Source organism: Giraffa tippelskirchi, chromosome 3 (genome assembly GCF_054371585.1).
Source record: "Giraffa tippelskirchi isolate mGirTip1 chromosome 3, T2T-mGirTip1v1.2.pri, whole genome shotgun sequence".
Taxonomy (NCBI): domain Eukaryota; kingdom Metazoa; phylum Chordata; class Mammalia; order Artiodactyla; family Giraffidae; genus Giraffa; species Giraffa tippelskirchi.
Genome location: NC_137277.1, coordinates 182,579,511 through 182,595,934, shown reverse-complemented (window position 1 = coordinate 182,595,934; position 16,424 = coordinate 182,579,511). Strand labels below are relative to the sequence as shown.

At 44.5% G+C, this 16,424-nt stretch overlaps 1 protein-coding gene across 41 annotated transcripts in view; it reads left to right on the top strand.

Annotated features, from left to right (window-relative positions):
• Positions 1 to 1,624: 1,624 nt before the first annotated feature.
• The window catches only part of WDTC1 (WD and tetratricopeptide repeats 1), a 65,470-nt gene continuing 50,670 nt past the window's right edge, over positions 1,625 to 16,424 (top strand). For 19 of the 41 annotated variants that reach the window (XR_014081033.1, XR_014081032.1, XR_014081034.1 and 16 more), the window contains exons 1-2: positions 1,968 to 2,270; positions 16,217 to 16,364. Coding sequence is in view for 29 of the 41 variants with exons in the window: in XM_081586413.1 (XP_081442539.1) it covers positions 16,317 to 16,364 (48 nt within the window). In the remaining 12 variants the exon portion in view is untranslated. Of the gene's footprint in view, positions 1,774 to 1,967; positions 2,271 to 3,381; positions 3,638 to 5,582; positions 8,204 to 12,122; positions 12,995 to 14,645; positions 14,848 to 16,216; positions 16,365 to 16,424 lie in introns of those variants that run through there. The other 22 variants (XR_014081029.1, XR_014081027.1, XR_014081028.1 and 19 more) reach the window with 8 other exon arrangements.

Here is a 16,424-nt window from a genome sequence, read left to right as displayed (position 1 = left end):
AAATGTTAGCTATTATTCATTTGAATTGACCCAGTGTTTCAGCCTGCACCTTGGGAGCTATACATAGGTGATCTCAAAGCTTTCTCCCAGTCCTGAAGTTTATAATTTTTTATTTAAAATATTTATTTATTTTTATATTATCTTGATCACACCATCCAGCACGCAGGATCTTAGTTCCCCAACCAGGGACTGAACTCGTGCCCCTTGCATTGAAAGCACAGAGTCTTAATCACTGGACTGCCAGGGAAGTCCCCCATAATTTTTTAAATTTGGTGAAACATCTATCTGTAAGAGAGAGATCAGGAGGAATGATCCACAACATTTTTAGGATAAAGGCATTGCACAAAGCTGAATTGACAAGGGTAGGCTTTAACGCCTCCAAATGGGAAGAAATCACACTTAGAGAGCTCACCGACTAATTCAGCTCTTGATATGAGCAGAAGCAGGACAAAACAAGCAACTCATGGAGTGATAAACACGGGGTAAACACTATAAATGCTAAATATGTCTATATAGTTCTTCCTGAGGACAGGTGCTACCTGGTTCTCACTGGAGGGACAGGTACTGTTCAAAAGTTCAGACTCTCAGATTGGTTCCTTATCATCCATGTGACCATGGGCAAATTGCTTTTAACGATTTTATGCCTCAGTTTCCTCTACTGCAAAACAGATACAGTAATAGTATCTATTTAAGGAATAGCATCTTCCTTAGTAACTCAGTTGGTAAAGAATCTGCCTGCAATGCAGGAGACCCAGGTTCGATCCCTGGGTCGGGAAGATCCCCTGGAGAAGGAAATGGCAACCCACTCCAGTACTCTTGCCTGAGGAATTCCGTGAACAGAGGACCTGGTGGGCTACAGTCCGTGGGATCCCAAAGAGTTGGACACGACTGTGCGACTAACTTTCACTTTTCAAGGAACTGTACTCAGTGCAGTGCTGACATAGTAAGCAAATGCTCAGCAAAAGCACATTATTGTTATTGTCTGACAGAGGGCACCCTATGGGTGAACGATGTTTCCATTCTCAGAAGATGACCTTGTCTTCTTTTTCTGACTGGAGGCTCCTCATGGGTGGGGCCGGTCTCTACTTTCTCGGACGTTAGGCACGATGACTCCCTTGTGACCTTGGGAACTTCCTTAGGGATGAAGTGACTCCTCCATCAGACTTGGGACTCCACAAGGCTGGAACAGCCTCTCAGAGGTGGGAACAGCAATACTTCCACCGATCTCAGATGCATCTTGTCTTTCCCAACAGACTGAGGGTTTCCAAGAGTGTGTGTATGGCTGGCTCCCCTCCAGGCCACCCGGTGTAGGCTGATTACCTTTTATCCGCCTCCTTCAGGCGGGAAGACAAGGGTGAGGAATGTGCCGCTTCAGCAGCCCCCAAGAATAGGATGGAGTGAGATGAGACTTCGCTCTGGGGGAGGACCTGGGGCCCCAGCCTTGAGGGGTCCCGCATTTAAGGGGCTCTGAGGAAGTCTTGAGAAGGCTCTTGAGAGACTGTGTCGGGCGCTGGTGGCAGTGGGTGAGGGGAGTGTCCCAAAAGCGACAGCAGGGAGCATTTTACGTGGATATAGGGTAGAAAGCGCGTCCGGGTAACTAATGGCAACTGGGCGGGGTGAGCCCGCGCTGCGGGAGTTCTTCGACGGAGAAAAACTACGACTCCCAGGATGCCCCAGGGCCTAGCCCAGCTTTTCCGCCCGCCCACTGGCTGCCGGTCTGGCGAGCGGAGAAGCGGATTGGCCGCGGCTGTGCGGGGCTCCCCCCACTAGCAGGTTAGTGGGCGCCGCCGGCAGCAGACGTTGACCGGGCGCGGGGAGTGGAGGGTGTCGGGGACAGTGGGGGCCCTGATCGCCATTCTGGAAACTGCCGGGCGCTGTCTCCGTAGCGTAGTCGCTGGCTGTGAGGCGCGGGGCGAGGGCGGAGACTGCGTGGCGCAGGCGCGGTGCTGGGCTTCTCCTGGGTCCCCAGACAGCTGGAGGAGATAAACAGAGGAGGAGGAGGGAGGGGAGTGCGTGTGTGAGAGCGCGCGAGGGAGTGTGAGTGTGTGTGTGAGCGCGGGTGTGAGGCGGTGCGCAGGGGCGGGCGGAGGCGCTGTCCGGCCCCGGCCAGGCGCCGGGCGGGGAGCATGGGAAGGGGCTAGAGCTGCCCGGGTCCCCCAGCCCCCTCCCCGGGATCCGCGCCCCCGCTCCGGGGAGAGGGGCCGGGCCCCCCGGATGGACATGGGCTCCTGAAGTTGCGCCGCCACTGGTCCTAGGAAGAGGCCTGACAGGTACGGGTAGCCGCCGCCCCCTGCTCTCCGCGGGCGCCGAGGCGAGGACCGGCTCCGGCAGCCTTGGGCGCACGGGCCACCTCTGCTCTGGGCCGGCCCCAGCCCTGCCGGGCCAGCGGCCTGAGCCCGTCCGCCTGGGGGGGCCCCCGGGGTGTCCTGAGAAGGGGCAGGCCTCGCCGGGGCGGAGGGCAGAGTGGGCCGGGCGCGAGGTGGGGACGGAGGGCTGGCTGGGACGTGGGGGGAAAGGCTCTGGGAGTTCGGAGAGCCTCAGCAGAGGGAGAGGTGGAAGTCGTCCCATCACGGGACTTTTTTGCAGAGTTTTTGTTTGACATCTGATCTGGCCCGGGTCTCAGGAAGAAGGGGGCAGGTGGAAGTGCCGAGAGGGCAACGTTGACCTGACCTCCTGCTGTCTCTTAGTTTCTGTATATGTGTGTGTGTGTGTGTCCGTGTGTCTGTTCCCGTGTCCAGTCCAGGCTTCTGGCAGCCACAGATGCCTTCAGTGGCCCATCCTGGCACCAAACTGAACTCTGCCGAGGTGTTTCCATCAGGCGACTGACTGTAGCGCCCGTACAAAAGGGCCTTTACTTGGAAACTGGCTATTCAGTACCCACTTCAAAGGGCAAATAGGAAGTGTGGAGTAGGAGAGAGACTGCGACCCAGCAGGTTCCAATTCTCGTTGCTGAAAGCTGCAGTGAGACGCCCCCTTGCCAGCCAGGTTGAATTTGCTCAATGCCCTCTGGCTCTCCTCTGCAGGTGTGCTACCAGGGTCTCTAGAAAAGAGATATCGGGACTTACGACTCATGTCTAACAACCTAATTTGACTATTTCACCCAAAGGCCTTTTCTTCTATGACTTTCTTTAACTGGTAGAGCAACTTTAAAGTTTTCTTCTCAAGTTAGTGAGTTTAAAAGCCTGGTAGGGTGGCTCTAGCTTCCCCATTCTTCCTAAAGATGGGTAGGTGATCAGGGCAAAGTGGCAGTTAAATCATCACTTTTAATAAAGCCTGAAACAGTTTTGAGAAGACTATTCTGAGGTCACCTCCTGACTCAAAGGCATTATGAAATCCCCACCTAGGGCACAGGTATGCCCAGTGTCCTCACTAAACTTTTCTGTACCTTGCAGTCCTTCTTGAGTGGCTAGTTTTTGTTCCTAAGTTGAAGGAACTACTTAAGGCTATTTTGGTTTGAATTCTGGCTTCTTCTTTGTTATTCTTCTGTTTTTAAAGGGATTGAATTGAGTCTTGGCTGTTGAGTATAGTAATAACCAGATCCTCTATCACATGCCAAGGAGTAACTAGAAGGGCTTCTTTGGGCCGAGTCTTAAGACTGACAGTGAATTTCTTCATTGGAAGCTGTTGTGTTTCATTGGTAGGTGGGAAAACAACCTTTTCTGCCATAGTTTGTGATCACACTGCTTCAGTTCTGGAGTCCAGCGATCCTTCCCTCTTTTGATCTGTTTGGGGGCACTTATGTTCAAGTCACATCCCCGTTTGTAGAAGCAGTGCTTTGGGTCAACTCTGAGAAATAACTGAACAGCAATTCATATTTGTGCCTGGGACTCCTTCCCTTGTGGTCACTGAAGGAAAGAGAATATGTGTGATGCTTGTGGTGATGGTATCATTGACGATTTGCCAGTTTTGAGTTTTAAAGTTGTCAAACAGCTTTCCTAGCTGGAAAGAACTCATGGGACATCCTGTGGAGGATATTTTCACACACTTGGGCTTCAGAATCTGTCAGGTTGCGACGGAAGAAGCCCCCTGCTAAACATCTGTAGCTCTGGAGGGGCTAACTGCTGGGATGGTCCAGAACTGTGTCTTTAGTTATTATTTAATTATTTTTATTTTTCTTCTATCTTTTTTGAATTAAGGAATATAGCCTGCATGTGCAGTCCTGGGTTTCAGAGAGGGAGTCATAGACAACACATAGTGTGGTGATGATACTTACCTTTTCTTTTGGGTGACTGGTTTAATGATCCATTCTGTTTCCTTTCTTCTTTCATCGTCATCTTTCCAGAATCTCCACCACATCTTTGGGCTGCCAAACCCATATAACTCTTGGGCTGTGCTTTCTTCTCAGCTGTGTAATAAGAAAGCTCTTCAAAAACCCGAGCCTTGATAGTTCCCATCAGAAACCAGTCCCTTGTGTTACATTTAATTCTGGCTCATTTACTGTGAGGGATATTTGCTAATTGGAATACATCCTAAAAAGTGACTGACATTTATTGAGGGCCTGGTATATGTCAGACTCTATGCTCAGTAGTGTTCTTACTTTATCTAATTTAACCTTCATGACTACCCAGTGAGGCGAAAATCATTTTCCCTGGTATACATATGAAGATGCTGGTTCAGAGAGATAAAATAACTTGCTTAAGGCCACACAGCTAGTAAGTGAAAGGATCAGAATTCAGACCCAGGTCTCTCTCCTCAGGGACCGTGACACTTGATCAGGAGCTGAAGGGACCAGAGCTAAGAGCCTGGGGGACATATACTTGAAGAACTGTCCTTGGAAAGGGAGCTGGACTTTTCTCTGTGTTATTCTGGAATGCACCACTAGGATCAGAGGATGAAAATCCCAAGAGGGTAGTTGTTGGTTTGACAGGAGAGAATTTGGCTTTCTAAAAACAAAATGGGCTGCCTTATGAAGGAGTGAGTTACCCATCTTTGAAAGTATTCAAGCAGAGGCTTTGCCACTTTTTATCAAAGATATGGTAGAGGAGTTCATACTTATATAGTTAATTGGACAAGTGTTTTATGTGAAAATTATATAAAATTCCTATTGTTTTGATCCATAAAAAACTAACAATGTATTGAATATTTTGTACCCCGCGCTTGCTGGACACTTTTCCTCCAATATTTCATTTAGTCCTAGTGATAAGTATTATCACTATTCCCACTCTACAGATGAGGAAACTGAGAATCCGAAAAGTTGACAGATACGCTGGAGGTTACACAGGGAGTAATAGTAGGGCTGATACTTGATCCTATGTGTGCACCTTCTTAGATGCGTGTCCTAGAGTAAATCACATGTTCTCTCTGAGCTATACTTTTCTGATCTGTGAAATGACCACCTACTTTACAGTGGGTTTGTGATGACTCACTGATGTAATATTTGCTTTTCATTAGATCTCATCTATTGCCCGTCAAGGGTCTGGGTTTGGGGGTGAAGGGACTTCGGTTTCTTCAGGGTGAATTCAGGCCTGTCGGAAACCCTGAGAGTAGTTCTGGGGTTCATTCTTGGTGCTATTAGTAATAGCTGCTGACTCCACAAAGGGCTTTGTGGCATTAGTGACTAATACTTCAAAAACTTGAGGCCTGAATAAGAGGAGGATTCAGCCAACAGGTTGGGATATAGGAGGCAGTGTTGGAGGCTGTGTGGAAAGGAAATTCTCACCCTGTTGTAGAATGAGATTCAGGGATCACTGATGCATCTTTATATTTAATGTCTTATTTTAGAATGAACAAGGTCATAACTGCTAGAGCTGTGACAGAGCTGGATGCAAAGAATAATAACCCTTAATCCTCCCTGTAGCCATCTGGGGAGGTATTAACCCCATTTTCTTGGGGAAGGGGGCAGAGGCGGATCGGTCCTTGCCCAGGTAGCTATCTACAAGCTCTTTGGAGGCAATGTTAGGATCAGGACCTTGGTAAAATTTTGTCCTTGTTTATAACCTCCAGATTTTATTTTTGGAAAGCATAAAACTGTGCTTATTCGTGAACCTTTTAGAGAGCCTTTCTCAGAATGGGAGTCAGGCGTTTCTGGTCAGGGAGCTTCATCAGTTGAGGCCTGAGTGTTTGGGTGCTAGTGGCTCTTCTGGTTCCCTTTTGAGCTGGACATCTGGATGTAACACAACTGCAATTGAATCAAAAAGGAAACATTTCCAAATTGATTGACTTAGTTTTCCTTGGCCTTTCCACTAGGAGTGAAATTAGAGGGGGAAACTTAAAGGGCTTCCCTATGAGAGGTACGTTGAGTTGTGGCAGGATTTGGGACGATGCAAGTTAAAGGTGAAATGCAAGACTAGATGCTCTTGAATTCAATGAGAAAGGATAACGTTATCAGAATACTCTCCCATTTCTGTTTCTGTTCCCTTCCACTACCTTAAGATAATTATGGCCCTATGACATCGCAGATAAATTAGTATGGTCACTGAAAACCAAAACTCTGAAAACAGGAAAATCTTTTACAAAACTCAGATGGCGATAGAGAACTCTACAGACAGAGAAGACATCAAGGTGAATTTTCATCCGGAGCTCCCACAAAGTGGAGCATTTCTTAGGATGGCCTTCCCCAGAGAATGCTTCAGTCAGCCCCATATGGAATCATTTAAGTCAGGAGCCTCAAAGATGGCAAAGAACTTTTCCAATGATGCTTGGCTGATGGGCTTGTGCTGCCATCCACACCTTTCTCAGATGTTCTTGTGCCAACTTAGTCCATGACCCTGAAATGCAAGCTTGAAGTTTGTGTTTGAGACCAGCAGTGTCAAGGTGATTTTGATGCCTTAGCCTAACCCTAAGAAATGATAAGAGACAGAGTTACTTTTGGCAAAGAGTGCTTGGATGTGGTCTAAATAAAGATAGTAGTAGTAATTCATTTTTAGTGGCCAACAGCCTGGGTTCTGGAGATAAACTATCTAGTTTGACTCTTCATTTAATTACTGTAACTTTGGGCAAGTTAACTTCTCCATGTCTCAGTCCTTCATCTATAAAATGAGAATAATAGTAGTACCTTTCTCATAGGGCTGTTATGAGGAGGGGTCTGTCAGGTAGTATTGTAAAATGCTTCAATTCAGTTCAGTTCAGTCGCTCCGTTGTGTCCGACTCGGCAACCCCATGAACCGCAGCACACCAGGCTTCCCTGTTCATCACCAGTTCCCGGAGTCCACCCAAACCCATGTCCATTGAATCGGTGATGCCATCCAACCATCTCATCCTCTGTTGTCCCCTTCTTCTCCTGCCCTCAATCTTTCCCAGCATCAGGGTCTTTTCCAATGAGTCAGCTCTCCGCATGAGGTGTCCAAAGTATTGGAGTTTCAGCTTCAACATCAGTCCTTCCAATGAACAACCAGAACTGATCTCCTTTAGGATGGACTGGTTGGATCTCCTTGCAGTCCAAGGGACTCTCAAGAGTCTTCTCCAACACCACAGTTCAAAAGCAGTAAAATGCTTAGAATGTCCAATAAATACTATTTACTAGGGTCGGTGTCAGGCATTTTACATATGTGGCTCCTCCCATTCCTCATCACTCTGTGAAAGTGGGCTTTATAATCCCTGTTTTATAGGTTAGGAAACTGAGGTTTAGAAATACTGTCACAGAGAAAGTAGGTGGCAGAACTGGAATTTGAACCTGAGGTCTGTTGGACTCCGCAGCCAACTTTTTATTTTATTATTTTAGTTCAAATTACCTTTATGCATTGAAAGTGCATTTTTCCCCCATAGGATTGCTCCAGTAGGAAAACCATTGCAAATAGAGAGGAAACTTGCATATATCTTTTGCCTAATTCAGGATGTTGACAGGGAGGTCGGTCAGTTGTCACTCAGCTGGGGGCACCTCCCTGCAGTGGGAGGCAGCAAGTCCAGGGGAAAGAGAATACAGATGATGTGGGTTCCATCTCCACTCTACCGCTTCCTAGCAGTGTGTCCTGGGATAATGGTGTTGGAATGAATTTTGCAGTGCATCTCAGTCTACCTCTCATTTTACAGATGGGTAAATAGGCTGAGGGAATGAAATGCCATACTCAGAGTCACATAGCCAGTTAGAGGCAGGTCTTCGCCTGGAGCACAAGACCCTAATCCCAGTTCAGTGCCTCTCCCTCAGTACCACATAGCAGTGGGCTTCAGTTTGCCCTTGTTAAAAGGGGATCATAGGAACTTTCCAGCTTCCTCTCAGGATTATTGCAAAGTTCGAATAAAAGCATGAACAGAAGCATTGTGACAGGTATGTTTGTATGCAAGGCAGTCATGCTGTTGTTCATTCAGCAAGTTTTAATATATTGGTACCTGCTAAGCCCACATCACTCCTTGGGAGACCCAGGAGGGGTCAGTAGATGAATCACAGAGATAAAGAGTTGGCCCTCAGGATGTTTTTAGTCTTTTAAGGAAAAGAAGCCACATAAATAACTGCTATTCAAGTTAGGAGACAAATGAAGGAAAGTGTGAGAACTAAATTTTCTTAAATTGTGATTTTGAGGTAGAGAACCGAAGACAGGGTTTGGGGACTTTTCCTCCTTTACAGCTGAGGTATAATTTACTTACCATAAAACCCATGCTTTTAATGTGTGCAGTTCTTCACTTTTTGATATAGTCACAGTTGTATAACCGTCTAATTCTGGAACATTTTCGTCACCCCCCCAAAAGAAAACCATACCCTTTAGCTATCACTGCCCACCCCCAGTCACCCCATCTTCTCTCTCAACCCTAGACAACCACTAATCTACTTTCTGTCTCTATAGCTTTTTCTATTCTTGAGATTTCATATAAATGAATTCACACAATATGTGGCATTTTGGGACTGGCTTCTTTCCCTTAGCATAATGTCTTCAAGTTTTCATCCATGTTACAGTGTGAATCAATACTTCATTCCTTTTTATGACCAAATAACATTCTGTTGTATGAATAAACCACATTTTGTTTATCCATTCATCACTTGATGGACATTTTGGTTGTTTCTACCTTTTAGCTATTGTGAATAATGTTACTATATGCATTGTTACACAAGTTTTGTATGGAATTTCTTTGTTTTCAACAAAGTCACTTTTTTCCTCCTGATCTTGTATTTCAAAGCTAGCAGAGGTGATAAAGACATCCTGTTCTCTATGCCCCACCATACCACGCACAACGGTATCCTCAATGTCTCTCTGGCAGGGAAGGAAATGTAGAAGAAATGTTGCAACTGTGCCACTGAGCACAGATAACAGGAGTTACCTGGTCTTAGAATTTAGGTTTGGCTACCATCTATTCCCTCATAGCTCAGTTGGTAAAGAATCTGCCTGCAATGCAAGAGAGCCCAGTTCGATTCCTGGGTGGGGAAGATGCTCTGGAGAAAGAATAGGCTGCCCACTCCAGTGTTCTTGGGTTTCCCTTGTGGCTCAGCTGGTAAAGAATCCGCCTGCAACGTGGGAGACTTGGGTTTGATCCCTGGCTTGGGAAGATCCCTTGGCGAAGGGAACAGCTACCCACTCCAGTATTCTGGCCTAAAGAATGCCATGGACTGTATAGTCCATGGGGTCTCAAAGAGTCGGACACAACTGAGCAACTTTCACTTCACTAAGCCTTCAATTAACCATCTATTAAGCCCCTACTATGATCCAGGTATATATTTTGCACTTTCATTCATACTTCATCATTTATTCCTCACAATGATTCATTGAAGTAGGTTAGCATCCCTCTTTTACAAGTGAGCAAATTGAAACTCAGAAAGATTAAGTAACCTACCCAACCAGAGGCTGAAATTCAGGCCCAGGTGCCCACATATTTTAAGTCTGCTTCTCTTTCTGCTACATTAACCAGAGCCCAAACAAAGACTATGGCACACCTAAAATGGGTGGTTCCTCATGTTTGCATATTACCATTTAATCCTTGGTTCCAGATGAGTAATCTTCTCCGGGTGTACTTTGTTCTAGGGTTTGTTAACCTTAAGCTGTTATATTACTGGTACCCTTTGCATTATGACCCTGGAGAAGGAAATGGCAACCCACTCCAGTATTCTTGCCTGGAGAATCCCATGGACAGAGGAGCCTGGTGGGCTACAGTCCACGGGGTTGCACAGAGACATGACTGAGTGACTAACACTTGCATTATGAAGTATGAGATTAAGTCCTCCAAAATGAATTTTATTAGCTTCCTTTATAACTGTGACAGAGATAGGCCCATTGAAGAAGGTTTCCCAGTAGCCTAAGTTAAAAGTTTGTGGAAGTGATGGTGTTAAGGTCTAGGTGTTTTAGAGCTCCTCATATTTTCTTTATAACGTTAAGTCATATGTTTACCTCTGTGCCTTAGGTGTTTCTATATTTCTCATATTCCTGATTCACAAAAACTGGCTTCCTTCTTCCTCTTTTCCATTGAATATCAGCTGGAGTTTGCCTGTAGTATCTTAAATTACAAGTAAATACCATTTATTATATTTATTCATTTATTATAAATACCTTTATATTCTAGCTAGAGAACGTTTTCTTGAACTTTCATGTTCTGCCAGCAAATTAGCCCTCAATGTTATGTGAGCTTTAAGTGTGAAAATCAGAGTTTATTTATTAACTGTGCTATCCTTAGGATGAAGTTCAGTTCAGCTCAGTCGCTCAGTTGTGTCCGACTCTTTGCGACCCCATGAATCGCAGCACACCAGGCCTCCCTGTCCATCACCAACTCCCGGAGTTTACCCAAACCCATGTCCATCGAGTCGGTGATGCCATCCAGCCATCTCATCCTCTGTCGTCCCCTTCTCCTCCTGCCCCCAATCCTTCCCAGTATTAGGGTCTTTTCCAGTGAATCAACTCTTCACATGAGGTGGCCAAAGTATTGGATGAAGAAGATACATTAAAAGTTTCTTGTTGTCTGGGAGTTCCCTGGTGGTTAGGACTCAGCCCTTTCACTGTGGTGATCTCAGTTTAGTCCCTGGTTGGGGAGCTAAGTTCCCACGAGCCATGTGGCTCAGCCCAAAAAAAGTTGCTTGTTGACTGTTAAACTCTTCATTCTTCATTAGTGATTTCCCAGGAGTCTGTCTAGCTCTGCTGTTACATGTTTAGATGTGTGAATAAATGAGTATAAAGAAGATTTAATTTATTATTCCAAGTTGTTCCTTCTGAATTTACTGTCCTAGCTATTCAATTTGATCATTTGACTAAGTTAAAGTTAGCTTTTTTCATTCTCTCTCTCTTTGGAGCTCTGATTGTGGCCTGGGTGCCTTTGATACTCAAGTAACTATGACTACATTGTGTGCTCTTAGTCTAGCATAGTACCTGGCAAATAGACACTGAAATTGTTACTTTATGGATTCTTGAAGTCACTTAGTTTGGTCTTTTTACCCCTCAACAGAACTGAATGTTATGTAATTCACATACTGCACCAGAGATAGAAATTCTCTTGATGTAATCTTTTCTAGTGTTTAATCACACATACACACGTAACTTCCTTTTGCCTGTTTCAATATTTCATTCGTATCGTTTCATGTCTATGAGTTCCTTACTCTGTAGAATTGACTATATCTGAACCTTCCTTAAAATAATGCTTTTAAAATTTGACCATGATTGAATCTCATACTCATGTAACTTTTATTTATTGCTCTGATTATTTGTATTTGAGAAGTATGAAACTAGTTATGCCCTCTGTACATTCTCTCCTGAGGTGAGCCTTTTAAATGATCTCTACTTTAGAACTGTTTCCAATTACGCTTGTCTGCCTCTAAAAGTTTGTGAAAAGGCACTGTTTCCCTAAGAGAGGAGAGGGTGGGCAGTGTTACAGAATGAGCTGTCTGCCATTGTGCTATCATTTCTTCTCAGGATGGGAATGGAACTGTTTACCAAAATACCACCTGAGGAGTAGTTGTGTTAAATTTGACATTTTGAGTCTTAAACCTCTGCCTACCAGTCTGATACTGTTTTAAATACCAGTTTCCATTTTACCATTTACCTGAATAGCAGTGATTTTTGCTTGCCTAGTTTCTCTGATTTTACCCTTCTTGTTCCTTTTAGTATTTCCAAGCCACACACCAATATTAGCTAGAATTCCTTGTGGCTTGTGGGATTTTAGTTCCCCCACCAGGGACTGAATGCATGCCCTTGGCAGTGAAAGCACCGAGCCTAACTGCTGGACCACCAGGGAATTCCCTAAAGTCCCTTGCCTTTGATTCTTTGCTTCTTACCATAGGTACTATATCTTTTCATCTTCACTATTCCCTATGACTAGCACAGTGCTTGGTGCTTGGTAAAAATGCAGTTTATGTTTTAAGAAAATTAGTAAATGAATAATGACAATTTATTTGGCTCTTTTGAGGCTTCCCTGATAGCTCAGTTGGTAAAGAATCCACCTGCAGTGCAGGAGACCCTGATTCTATTCCTGGACCAGGAAGATCTGCTGGAGAAGGGATAGGCTACCCACTCCAATATTCTTGGGTTTCCCTTGTGGCTCAGCTGGTAGAGAATCCGCCTGCAATGTGGGAGATCTGGGTTCGATCTCTGGGTTGGGAAGATCCCCTGGAGAAGGGAAAGGCTTCCTACTCCAGTATTCTGGCCTGGAGAATTCCATGGACTGTATAGTCCATGGGGTCTCAAAGAGTAAGGCACGACTGAGCTACTTTCACTTTGGGGATTCTTGTAGTGATCATTACTCCTGGAAATTGCATACCATAGTAATTTATTTATGTATACATAGTGGTTAAGAGTGTACATACAGTTTTGGGTTTGGGTCCCTGCTCTGGCTCCAGTTTATCAGCTATGTGACATTGTCAGAATTGTTTCATATCTATGACTCTGTCTCCTTGTGTGACGATAGGACAGTGATGATAGGACCAGCATCTACCATACAAGCTTTTGAGCTGATCTTAGCACTGGTTGTCTCCCCTCTCAGAATTGTATCCCCCTAGATCTTTGTGACTTCTTGCCATTCACATTTCAGCTTAAATGTCATCTTCTCAGAGAACTCCTCTGTATTGGACTGGATTTGTAGTTGTCAGCAACAGAAACCAATTCTAGCTGATTCTTGAAAGGATATTAAGGAAACTCAGCAAAATATCAAGGTAGGCCACAAAGCTAGGCTTGACGAATGGGCTGGAACAAGGGAAATTAGTTAGCAGCCAGGACCCACAGCCAAAATTATTCACAGAACCAGTCCATGAGGTCACTGCTGCCACTTACATAGCTTACACCATCACCAGCTGACTGGACCTTACTAACAACTATACCACCCCTTCCTGCCAGCATGGACTCTCCGTGGTCCTCTGGTTCTTTGACAGCAGATCTGAATTAAGGTCTGGGGCTCCTTTGTCTGTTGACATAGCCTGGGCCATATGTGCATATACTAGGTATAGGAGAGCCTCAGAAAGAGAATCTGGTCTCCACCATTCTCACTTCATAGTGAGAGGGCTCTGTACTTCCCACCAGACTCATCAGATGGGAAATTCCCAAAATACAGGAAGGAAGTTCACACTTTGAGCAGCCAGACAACTCCAAAATGCACTATATCTTTTTTAACCTCAAGTCTAAAAGTAGCTCATCAGTCACTCTCTGATCAGCTTGTTTATTTTCATCATAGCACTTTTCACTACTGGATATAGTCTTATTTTATTTGTATTATTATTTGTTATCTATCCCCTCTTGCTAGAATATAGGTACCCTGAGAATAAGGAATTTCTCTGTTCTGTTCACTGCTATGTCTCCTAGGCCTGGAATAGTACCTGGCATATAGTAGAAGCTTCTTGTGCTCACTTGTTGAGTGAATAAATGAATGGATGAATAAATATAAAGCACTTAGCACAATTCTTGGCACATAGTAAGTGCATAATATTTGGCAACTTGCTATTTCTTTGCAGATACAAGTACTTATGTTCCTTTCAAAATAAAATTAGGGAAGAGGCTTTATACTTACATTATTTTGTTTGACCTTCCCAGTAACCTTCTAAGGAAAAGGGTGTTGGGAGGAAAAAGTGAGCCTTCTGGTGAAGCATGCATGGCCCCTTCACTGTTTGTTTCAATGCTTCCTGTGCCTGTGAGTCATAGGAATGAGCGCCTACTTAGAGAGATTAAGAGACTTGACCAAGGCCACATGGCTGGTCTTACTTTATATCAGATATGCTCACTGACTTTGGTGTTCTCCATTGTAATAAGCCCCATCCCATATTCTTGGTGATTGTGGGGGCAATTACTGTTAATATTTTGGCTTTAACTGTTATAACACAAATCAGGGCCATAAACACAATTGCAGGCCAGTGTTTGATTGATGTCAGTTTGTTCAAATTCATAATTTTAATTTGATAGCCAAGGGCCCCTGGAAAAGCCATCACAGAATTGTAGCTCTTATAGTGGCATCCCTGGATGTTCTTGGTGCTTGTAGGTCTTGTGATCCTAAGTAGTGCCCATGACTTCCATATGTCCCTGGTAATGCTTACTGAGATGCAGTGCTGGTTGGCTTCCACATTCTTAAGGGAAGGTTCTTGCCCTTTTAAGAGCTTGTAAGGCCAAAATAGATCATGGAGACATAAGCCCCAAAGAATTGTTGCTAGGGTCAGGCGGCAAGTTTTTTTATTGTCCTACTGTGTGCCTAGCCCTAAAGGGGAAAAAAGCAATCTTCAATAACATAGTGTTTATAAATGGAGTCTCCTTTTGAGGTTGAATGCCAAAAGGAAGGGAAGGAGCCTGCTCACAGCTCAGGTGGGGAATGTTTGGTTTTAGGAGGGTGTACAAGGGATCTGCAGGAGGCCAGCAGGAGGAAAGCCGGGGCCAGAAGATCCAGAAGTGGCTTCAGAGAGTCCTGCTGACTCAGGAGGGTTGGCAGAGAGGCCTGATGGGTCCCCAAGCCATTGTCATAGGGCCATCATGGAGAAGAAAGACTGGACCTCCTGTGTGACTCCAGAGGTAGAAATAGGACCAAAAAGTGAGCATAACAAGAGGCAGAACTTTTTTTTTTATTTTTCACAAGAGGCAGAACTATCTTTTAAAATTTTGTGGGTTTATTTTCTCTAGCTTTTTTTTTTTCTGATTGTAAAATTAATGTGCTTGTATAGAAAAAAATTGAAAACATCAAAAAGTAGAAGGAAAAAGTCAGTCATACTATTTATTATCTAAAGATGGCAATTGTTATTTTTTATATTTCCTTTTTTAAACATAGCTGTGATAATAGTGTTTATTGCAAAAGAAAATACAAGCAATGTGATATAAGCATTTTTCTTTCACAAGTAGCCTTTCTAATGCTGCATTATATCATATGGCTATCCATTATTTAGCTATTCCTCTATCATTGGAAGGACTTCCCTGGTGGCTCAGAGGTTAAAGCGTCTGCCTCCAATGCGGGAGACCTGGGTTCGATCCCTGGGTCGGGAAGATCCCCTGGAGAAGGAAATGACAAACCACTCCAGTATTCTTGCCTGGAGAATCCCATGGACGGAGGAGCCTGGTAGGCTACAGTCCATGGGGTCGCAAAGAGTCGGCTTTGAGCGACTTCCCTCCCTCCCTCCTATCATTGGAAATCTGGGTGGTTTTATTTATTTATTTTGCTCTTCCAAACTCTGTGATGAGTGTGCTTCAGTTTGGAACTTTTTTATTTCTCATATTTTGTGCTTTCTTAATGGTAAATTATCAGAAATGGTTTCTCTGTCAGAGTTGTATAACAAAAAAATAGTTTGCTTCAAGAGGTTCTGAGTATGAAAACCTACCTATCAGGATATTGAAGAAGGTTTTCTTAAAGTTGGACATGCTCACCATTACACTTCCTATCCACTCTTTGACTCTGTGAATTGGTTAGAAAGTTGAATGTTCTGTCTGTGATACTGATTTGGTTTGGGGGAGAGCTAAGCTGAAGGTCAAGGATTTTGAAGCATAATTAAAAGTTACAGACTGTTGGCCACAGATGCATACTGAGCAAGTGAAACTTGACATCTTTCTCGCTGTGTGCCTTGTTCTTCCTTTCAGGATGTGTTTCCATCTTCCTTCATACTCATAGTCACACACGCACATACACACACACACACACACACACACACACCCATTTTCTGGAGAAGCACACGTGGCTCCTTTAGTGTTTGTTCTAGTATTTCCTGTGACTGTGAATCACTGTTTCTCCCCTGTCCCCTTGACCCTCCAGAGGTTCTTCAACACTATGGAACAGGGCCAGTGCACCATGTCATAAATCACAGGCAATAGCCAGTTTACTGGGTGAGCTGGTGGGGTATTTTAGGGGTGGAATCAGGGCTCCAAAGCCACCTTTCTCCATCCCCCAAGGTTTGATGGGTTTTTTTTTCCCCCAGGTAATTAAATGTGTGTCTTGTGGACCTGGGCTTGGCTGGAATGCTCAAGGGTCCTGAAGATCCTTCTATAGTGTCCTTCTGTTGAACCCATTAAGAGAAGATGGCAAAAGTCAACATAACTAGAGACCTCATCCACAGGCAGATAAAGGTAAGCAATCCCGGCCCATGATCCAGAACATGAGGTCCTTTTTTCCCCACAGGTTTCTTT